The sequence below is a fragment of the Mauremys reevesii genome, linkage group 8 (genome assembly GCF_016161935.1).
Source record: "Mauremys reevesii isolate NIE-2019 linkage group 8, ASM1616193v1, whole genome shotgun sequence".
NCBI lineage: Eukaryota > Metazoa > Chordata > Testudines > Geoemydidae > Mauremys > Mauremys reevesii.
The window spans coordinates 36001373-36011264 of NC_052630.1; the positions used below are offsets into that span (position 1 = coordinate 36001373).

Here is a 9892-nt window from a genome sequence, read left to right on the forward strand (position 1 = left end):
AGTTTTGCTTTTTTTTAATATTACCTGAAAAGGGATATTATCTCCTGTCTTTCCTGGTTTTGCTGGAGGACTCCTTGGATAGCTCAGTGCTGTGGCCTTGGAGCTTTCTCAGCCCTTCACGGAAAGGGCAGGGTGTTCAGACTCTTAAAGAGAGAGAGCGAGCGAGAGCGAAAGAGAGCTTCTCGCCTAAGGGTTTGAGTCAAGTGTTAACAAAAACAAGCAAAAATAGAGTGTAAACAGTCTGAATAAAAATCCCTTCCTCTCTCGATCACTCTGGGTTCACCTCCACGCTCTCTGTGACTTCAGAACCCTGCCAGTTCTCCAGGCAGCCATGGAGCCTTCCCGGAACAACATGATTGATAAGACCTCGATTTCTAATGGAAATATAAACAGTGGGAGTCCTTTTTCCTTTGTGATAAAACCCTTCCAGGCACAATCTCATTTTGCCGCCTTGGCTAGCTCTGTGGTTCAGGAGAGCCTGCCTCTCTCTTTCTGTGTGTGTGTGTGTCTCTCTCTCACACACACACACACACACGCACGCACATGCAGAGCTGAAAGTAAATCAGAGCTGCTGCAAGTGAGTGAAATTGAGAGAGAGAGAAGAAGAATTTTGTCCTGTGATGTGTGCTTCTGACTGTTGGATGGAACTCCTACTAGACTGCCAGGAGCTGAAGACTGCAGTATGTCTAGTGATGCTAGCTCTTGTGATTGTATTGCAAGCCTTGTGATAGTCAGTGTTTTTCATAAAGCCCAAACTCCTGGAGGCATGTAATTAAGAGAGAATCTGTTTTCATTAAAAAAAAAAAAACCCAACCCTTCTTCCTTGCAGAGAAGCTTGAAATCATGACCCAAGTTAGGGCTGGCAGCACCGCATGTCGTTGGAAAGATTTTCCCCAGGCAGGTTTCCAATCTGAGCTTGCTGTAGGACTTCAGTGGGGTTTATGGCATGTTAATCAGCATAGCAGAATTTTCCTAAAGTGTTCCCTCTTAGTATAGGAAATGTCTGTGGGACTACTTTACCCAGAATCCTTAGCGGGAAGTTGGGGTTGGGGTTTGGAGTGTGAAAAGCAAAGCCTGGCAGATTGCAATCTGCAGACCTGAGGGTCTCAGACTCTCCTTACCAGAAATAAATCCCCCAGATGAGCATAGAATATATCCTGGGAACCTCAGTGTCCTGTCTCATTCCTGAGCCAGGGGCTCACCCACTTGGCACCTTGTGACCTGTTTGCCCTTGTTCCATTTCAGTTCATGGACAGAATCCAGCTCCTTCTGATGCCTGCCAAACACCAGCCTGACTTCATGTACCTTCGCCACGTCCCCCTGCGCCGAGTGCACCTATTCACCCTCATTCAGATGCTCTGCCTGGCTGCGCTGTGGATCCTCAAGTCAACCGTAGCTGCCATTATTTTCCCAGTGATGGTAGGAGGTCTTTGTATCTGGGCAGTGACAGGCTCACTGTGCCCTGCTAGGCTGGGTGGCTTTCTCCTTACATAGAAGGGGAGCACTTGTTGATCTGCATCTCCCACCCTGGTCCCACTTTGGTATGGCCCAGAAATAGCCAAGTCCCAGGCCTCAGACAACCCTAGATCCTGTCTCTTGGGCTTCCTCCCTCTCCCGTCCTATGAAGTGCTCACGATTCCCATTAGACAAGGCCCTCCAGGCTTGCTCGAGAGAATGGGCTGCCAAAGGGATCAGCTCCCACTTTCTACCCAAGGGTGTGAGAGACCTACAATGTGCCTTGGCTTCCCAGACAAACAGCCCGATGCCATATGTGTAAAACTGCCCTTGATGAGCATCTGGAAACTCCAGCTGCTGCAGGAACTCTGAGGCCTCCCTACTGATTGGAGTGGGCTGTATCTGTGCTCTACAATGGTTCCTGTGCAGTCCAAGATCGCAGTACTAACTGTCAATGCCGTGCCAGCTCTAGGACCGAGACCCTGCTGGCTGTATGTTCTCACATGGCAGTTGAGGGCTGCTGGGATGTCTCTGCTGTCTGAAGGTGGTAACCAGGCCTGGTTTGGAAAGCTTCAGACCTGAAGGGTGGAATCTCCATTGCTGGAGGCATCTAGGGCCTGCTCCTGCTCCTACTGAAGGCACAGTGTTGTCACTGACTTCACTGATTGCAATAATGGGATAGGTTCTCAAATGGGGACCTGGGGTGAACTGACATAAGACTCAATCCTACACTGGATAGGGATGTGAGCCACTTCAGTAATAATACTTTGCACCTATATAGCAGCTTGCATCCAAAGACCTCAAAAAAACACTTAAATACTAATTTAGCCTTGCACCCCTGCAATATATTATCCCCATATTACAGATGGGAGAACTTAGGCACTGAGCAGCACTGGGTCTTGCCTTAGGGCTCACAGCAAGTAAATGGTAAAGTCAGAATAGAACTCAGGAGTCCTGACTCCCACGCTGTGACCACTGAACTACACTCCCTGGGGGTCACTAATTGTTCCCATCCTTTGCACGATGCTTACTTGACCCTTTGGTTTGGCCCCAGCTCCTGGCGCTGGTGGGGATCCGGAAGGCGATGGAGTGCATCTTCTCCCAGCAGGACCTCAGCTGGCTGGATGACATCATGCCAGAAAAAGACAGGAAGGAGGAAGAAGAAAAACTGCAGAGGAGCCAGGAGAAGGAGGAGAGTGACAGCGAGGATGTAAGTGGGACAGGAAAGAGCCATTTGCCTCAAATGTCGTTACACAGATACACAGACACAGAGGGCAGGGAGGCATGCGCCTCGCTGTGGGCGGGAGTGGGGACTGGCCTCTCTCACCTGCTGGAGAAGCGCCATCATGGGCACGCTGCCCCTTCGGCCTCAGTTCAGGCAGAGAGAGCTGATCGCCTGTCACAGGGGCCTCCATCGGGCCCAGCGAGGCAGGCTGAGTGAACAGACTTGCTGAGGAGGCAGTAACAGTGTGGGGGGGAAGAGAGGGAGGAGATGCTCCTTCTCCACTGGGGCTCCTTGGAGAGGAATGATCCTAATGTGTGTCTAAGGAGGGTTCCAGCACAGAGTGTCTGAGGGGAGGGAGGGACTTTGGATGGAGACTGTAGCTTCCCCATGAGCAACAGTGCCCAAGAGGCTGCCTTGATCCCATTCCAACCTTGGGGCCTGTAGATGTGCGGACTCACACCTACGATGCCTCCTGCTGGTCTCTCAGGGAATTAGCTCTTTTTCCAGCCAGGAGTGCCCTCTGCAGGCCAGTGATCCACCTGTTCTCTGGCCCCGTGTCCCTCCCTGGACCCTGGTGCCCTTTTACCTGGGGTGCTGCCCTCAGTCTTAGGGTCTCCCCTCCCCAGGGAACCCCCACCCACTATTCCCACCTCACCTCAGTATAAGGCTACTGCCAGTCATCATCTAGCCCCACGCCCTGGGGCAGACTGCAGTATCCGCCTACTCATCACTGGCAAGGAGGGTTTGGACCTGCTGCCTTGGCCTACCCTTGGGCTGTCCTCTGCAACCCCCAGTACCTTTTAGCCCAATGCTAGGCCACAGCCTGGAACTTTCCAGGCTGGAGCTCCCCAGCTCCTCAGCCTGTTCCCAGCCCTGCTCAGGTACTTTGTCCAGTGGTGGATTAACAAATTTGGTGCCACTAGGCCCTCAAAAAATTGCCATCCCACCAGCTCACCTCTGCTCCCCCACGGTAAGCCTGGGAAGGAGGGAGGGGGGAGAAGGGGAGTTGTGGCGCGCTTGGGGGATGGCAGCGGTGGAGTGGAGGTGAGCTGGGGTGGGGAGTGGTTCCCAGCCCCCCCGGGTTACTCCCCGTGCCCACGGGCCCTAGCTCACCTCTGCTCTGCCTCCTCCAAGCGCACTGCTACTCACTTCTCCCTCCCTCCCAGCGCTTTCGCATGGCAAGCCTGGGAGGGAGGGGGGAGAAGGAAAGCACGGCTTGCCTAGGGGAGGAGGCGGGCAGGGATTTGGGGAAGGGGCGGAGTTGGGGAGGGGTCACGAGCAAATTTGCCACCCCTGCAAATTTGTTGGCCTTGGCGATAATATGCCGCTGACTTTGTCTCTAGCTCCCTGCAGCCAGCCCCTTCTCCCTCTACAGGCAGAAGGAGACTATCTGGGCTCCTGGCTCACTGCCTCTTATAGGGGCCAGCTGGGCCTGATTGGGGCCTGGCCACAGCTGAGCCTACTTTCCCCCAGTCAGCCCAGGCTTCTCGCCCCAGCCACAGCCCTCTCCTGGGCTGTTTCAAGCCCTTCAGGGCAGGAGCAGGGGACCACCCTGCAACAGGGCCCCACAGCTCACCTCTGTCAGGAGCAGTGGATGCTGGGAGTTCTTTGGAGCTTCATTTTCTATTGGAAAGGCAGGCTGAGCACGGCAGGACTTTGCTGTGGTTCGGACAGACACAAATATTGGCACGAGGATCCCACTCACAGCCAGCAATACTGGGGGTCTTCGGGAAGGGCTTCTCTGGAGCCTTTCTGGGGCTGGAGTTACCATAGGAACAAGCAGCCAGGCCTTTCTCATCACAGGGGACATGACAGACGGTAGCAAAGTGGCCAGCACAGACCTGCTACGAATGCCTGATGAAGCAGTAAATTATTTAGCGTGCTAGCACCAGATCTGGGCAAGGCACCAGGCGCCAGTACTCTCCTAGTAGCTCTGAAAGGCTTTGGATGCAGTCCCTCAGGACATTCACACAAGCAAACCAGGGAAATGTGATCTAGATGGAATTACTAGTAAGTGAGTGCACAACTGGTTGAAAGACCGTAGTCAAAGAGCAGCTATCAATGGCTAGCTGTCAAACTGGGAGGGTTTATCTAGTGGAGTCTCACAGGGCTCAGTCCTGGGTCCACTGCTAGTCAGTATTTTCATTAGTGACTTCCATAGTGGAGTGGAGAGTGCTATAACACTGGTGGATGACACCAGACTGGGAGGGGTTGCATGCACTTTGGGGGACAGGATTAGAATTCAAAACCACCTTGCAACAGAGCACTTCCCCGCTCGTCCCAAAAATCAGTCAGAGACCGCTTAATATGCAAGCACCAGTGCCCTTTTATTCCTTGCGTCAGTTCCCGCCACCGTTTATATACAGTCCATTCCAGCCAGCTCCCTGGGAGACAGCTAGCTTCTTCCACCAGCTAGGCGCTACAGCCACTAGCTCCTCCCTTTCCTGTTCCCCCACCCTTCTGCGTCCTTCCCACCAGCTTTATATAGCCTCCTGGCTAACAAGGCCCGCAGGTGTTTTTCCTTAAGCCCTTTGGTGAGCCACACCCAGCCAGTACCAATTAATACCCCTTAATCGGAGCTGGGCTAACAGGGGCCTGGCCAGAAGCTTTTTGGCCAGCACCCTGTTACACACCTGGACAAATTGGAGAATTGGTCTGAAATCAACAAGATTAAATTGAATAAAGATAACTGCAAAGTACTTCGCTTAGGAAGGAAAATCAAATGCACAACCACAAAATGGGGAATAACTGGCTAGGGGTAGTATTGCTAAAAAGAATCTGGGGGTTACAGTGGATCACAAACTCAATATGAGTCAACAAAACGATGCAGTTGTGAAAAAGGCTAAAATCACATTAGGAGTGTCATGTGTAAGGCACTGGAGGTAACTGTCCTTGTCTACTCGGCACTGGTGAGGCCTCAGCTGGAGTACTGTGTCCAGTTCTGGGCACCACACTTTAGGAGAGATGTGGACAAATTGGAGAGATTCCAGAGGAGAGCAACAAAAATGAGACAAGGTTTAGAAAACCTGACTTGTGAGTAAAGGTTAAAAAAGCTGGACATGTTTCATCTTGAGAAAAGAAAACTGAGGGGGGAACCTGATGACAGTCTTCACACATTTTAAGGATTGTTCTAAAGAAGACATTAATCAATTGTTCTCCATGCCCACTGAAGGTAGGACAAGAAGCAAAGGGCTTAATCTGCAGCAAGGGAAATTCAGGTTAGATATGAGGAAAAACTTGCTAACTCTTATGATAGTTAAGCTCTGGAACAGGCTTCCAAGGGAGGTCATGGAGTTCCCATCATTGGAAGCTTTTAAAAACAGGATGGACAAACACCTGTCAGGCCTGGTCTTGATTTATGTGGTGCTGCCACAGCTCTGGGGCTGGATTTGATGACCTCTCGAGGTCCCTCCCAGCCCTACATTTCTGTGATTCTGTCCTAAGATCCTGAGGTGTTCCTGGTCCCTCGAGGGGTGGTGGAGGAGACTGCCATCAGGAATACAACAGCCGAGGATCTCTGAGTTCTTTGCTTCATGAAGCCTCCGAGCAGCCCTGTGAGTTAGGTCTAAGTCCCATATCACAGAGAGGGGAAATGAGGCACAAAAACGATAAGTCCAACATTTTCAAAAGTGGCCTCTCTTCTTGGGAACCTAAATTTCTGGGCATCTATCTTGAGATGCCACTGCCACCTCCTCAGACATGCAGAGCACACACAACTGCAGCCACGGTCAGTGAGAGCCACAGAGTGCACCACTTCTGAGAAGATCAGGCCCTAGGCGGCTGAAGGCGGGTACCCAAGACCAGAGGCCACTTTTGAGGCTGAGTGACCTCCCAAAGCCATGCCGTGCTAGGGCTGGATGGGTAATGGATTTTCCCACTTGCCAGTGATTCCCAAAAAACGTAATCAGGGAGAAAACTAGTTTCAGGTGAGACCATAACCAATTATTTTTACCTTTCAGAAAGAAGTTGTTTTGGGTTGAATCAAATATTTCATTTAGATTTTGAGCATTTTTTATGTTTAATGTTTTTACTAATAAAGTTAAAGGAAATCTTGAAACAGAAAGTCGTTTCCACTTGAAAAAGCAAAATAGTTTGATTTTTTTCTAATGTTTTTTGTTCGTTTGGGTTTTTTAACCAAAACAATTTGGTGAAATCGACATGGATTCACAAACTGGGGCGGGGTCCCCACATCTGCATTGTTCACTGAAAAAAAAACAAAAAACGTTGGTCAAAGTATTTCACCCAGCTCTGGTGGGTAGTTGAGGTAGAACTAGAACCCAGGACTCTCTAATCCCTACCTTAGCCACATGTACCATGCTCTAGAGTGAGTTAGTTATACCTCTGCCATAGGGAGGACTCACTGCCAAAGCCACTGTAAACACTGTTGTAGCCTGTCTGAGCAAGGCTAAGCGGCAGGTTGCAATAGAGAAGCTCACTTAGGCAGACAGCATGATTCTGCGTGAAGAATGCAGCTCTCTGCCACTGGAAGTGTTTGAATGATGCTCCACAGTCAGTGGACAAGCCGGTAACGCCTGCCTTGGCCTCTGCTTCTTTCCTACAGTCTGAATTCCTGTACCAGGAAAAAGGACCAGAAATCAATATCTCTGTGAATTAGAGGAATCCAGCCTCGCGGATGGGACAAGGTGAAAGGTGAGGGACAGTAACTCACACGATGCACCTCATCTGGGTGGTGGTGAGCCAGCTGTGCTGCTCCTGTCCCTGTGTGAAGTCATAAGGAGCATGAACACCTGCAGCCTCCTGGAGAGGAGCGGGCGCTTAGCACCTCAGAACATCAGGCACCGGGAAGTCTGCAGGAGCAGGATGGGTCACTCCTGCCAGAGAGTACCTTACCTGCATTAGCTCACAACTCCCTCCACACCTTGCAGGGCTGGGGCTGGTCCTGCTGCCACATGGAACACTTCACATCCTCACAACACACAATAGGATCTGTCCTCTGGGTTCTCCCTTAGACACCTAGGGCCTGCTTATCCCACCCAGCACAACCAGGGCGTGCCGCAGCTGAGCTGGGGTGCGCCTTCTGCCAGCTTCACCTGGGACATTTGGCAGCGCAGGAGGTGAGTGCCCCTAGGCAGCGCAGTGAGCCAGGTGTAGCCAGATCACTTGTTAGCATGGCAGGTGACTGTACCCCGAGTGTTGTGTTCCATTGGGCGGCTGCAACAGCATCCCAGTGGGTGTGGTTCATGCTGTGTACATGGTATGTTCAGCAGCAGGAAGCATGCAGCCCTGCTGACATAACCGGTGCATCTTGCAAAACACTGGCTGCATTGCATGGTGGATGCGGACACACCTAGTTTATTTGGCAGCATCGTGGCACTTGTGCTCCTCTGTGCAACCGCAGCATGGCAAGGCTGTTCTTCCAGACAGGCCCAGACCATGCAGCACATGGCAGCGGCCCTCCCTCAGGTGCGCCTGCACCATTAGGCAGCTGGGCAGGTGCACTTCAGCAGGTGAACTGGGTCGATCAGGAGCAAACAAGGAATTCATAGCTACAGTACCAAAGGTTAAAAAATGTCTTTGAACACTCCCCTAATCACAGCAGCTGCCACAGGGTTGCACAGGCAGGGCAAGGCAGGGCACGTTCCAGAGCGCTGGAAGGAGGCCCACGCTGCAGTAGTGGGATTTCTAAAAGTGTCAGAGGAGGAGCCACTTGTTCTGGAAGGCCAGGCCGAAGGAGCAGAGCACACTGAGCTTTCCTAAAGGCAGCTGCATGGGAGGGCAGGTTTAGTGAAGCTTTCTGAAGGCCTTGCCAACATTTTCAAAGGACTCTCCCATGTGACAGCTGCTGGCCTTCAGTGAAAGAAAGCAGGATGTGTGACTCTCAGGTGGAGCCTGGCCAGGCTCCTCTCACCTGGCTGTAGGGGTTGCTGGGGAGTGTCCTAAGTGAGGCAGGAGGTGGGATCAGCAATTTCTGGGAACTAAGTAAGGAATTGGGATGAGAGTTCTTGTCTCCAAATCTCTGTCCATTGTGCTGGGGGTTCTGTTTTGTAAGTGGAAGAGAGCAGCAGAACTAGACAGCTGACAATTCTTGGTTCATCTAACAAATACCAAGGATTGTAATGCAAACAGCAGAGCAACACAGTCTGCTCTAGTGTCAGCTGGGGCTCCGCACGGTGACTGGATCAAGGGCATCAATGTCCCTTGCCAATAAACAATAGTCTCATTTGATTTTCTTCCCCCTACATGACTTCTGTGTTGGGCAGGGAGTGTTTTCTGATGGTCTCATGCACGTGAGAAGCAGACGACTTGCATTTCTGGGAAGAGGTTGATCTCCAGAGCTCCATCGACATCCCAGGAACTGAGCATGGCTGGTGCATGGGTGGTTTAAAGGGAAGATGCAATGCAGGGAACAAGTGTTTTTAAGCTTAAAATTCTGGAACAAAATGGACACAGCAGTCTCTCTCCCCCTGACATAACCTGCTGTGCTGGGTAGGATGCCATTACCAAATACCTTTCCTGCATAGTCCCTGACTGGATACCATGAGTTGTTTGCAGTGTTGTTATAGCCATGTAGGTCCCAGGATATTAGAGACAATGTGGGTGAGGTAATAGCTTTTATTGGACCAACTTCCTTTGGTGAAAGAGACAACAGAAGATTTGAAGAGCTCTGTGTAAGCACACAAGCTTGTCTCTTTCCCCATCTACCTTGTCTCTCTGGACACTGGCAGCTAACTCCTGTCTGCCACTGGGTAGCTTAACAAAACCAACAATGTATGTAACTATTGTTCTATTTATTAAAGTGTTGCAATTCCTCTATTAAGTGGATCCCCTGCTTGTGAGCACTCTAGAATCATGCAATTAAAATGAAACCAGAGACTTTTTGAAACTGGTTCATTTCCCTACTCGTTGGATTCTGCATAGTTGGGAAGAACTGTTAGTACCAGTAACAATCTTTCCAATGTCAGAGTCTCACCAAACACTGCTGTTCTCCTACAGAGCAAGAAATAAAGCCTCCCCAGCCTGCTCTGCTGTCCTGCCGCATCTCCACTGTCAGAGTGCTCCAGATTTCTCAAAGGGAGCGTATTTGACTACAAGGAGGCGGCTGGACTCACACTCTACTGCAACTTGTGAAAATCTCTCCCTAGGGCATGTTCAGCTTGTCACCAGAATTCCTTCCCCAGGGCGCCCTTTAGGCTCTGGGCAGGTCCCCAGCACTCAGCCAGGCCAGTGCTCTGCAAAGTCTGAGTGGTTTTC

The 9892-nt window shown here is 51.1% G+C and overlaps 1 protein-coding gene across 1 annotated transcript in view; it reads left to right on the top strand.

Annotated features, from left to right (window-relative positions):
* SLC4A9 (solute carrier family 4 member 9) overlaps positions 1 to 9398 on the top strand; it is a 52470-nt gene extending 43072 nt beyond the window's left edge. The window contains exons 19-22 of the mRNA XM_039484609.1: positions 1246 to 1419; positions 2510 to 2665; positions 7242 to 7330; positions 8902 to 9398. Of these exons, the coding sequence (XP_039340543.1) occupies positions 1246 to 1419; positions 2510 to 2665; positions 7242 to 7295 (384 nt within the window). The 3' untranslated portion in view covers positions 7296 to 7330; positions 8902 to 9398. The remainder of the gene's footprint in view (positions 1 to 1245; positions 1420 to 2509; positions 2666 to 7241; positions 7331 to 8901) is intronic.
* The last annotated feature ends 494 nt before the right edge of the window (positions 9399 to 9892 follow it).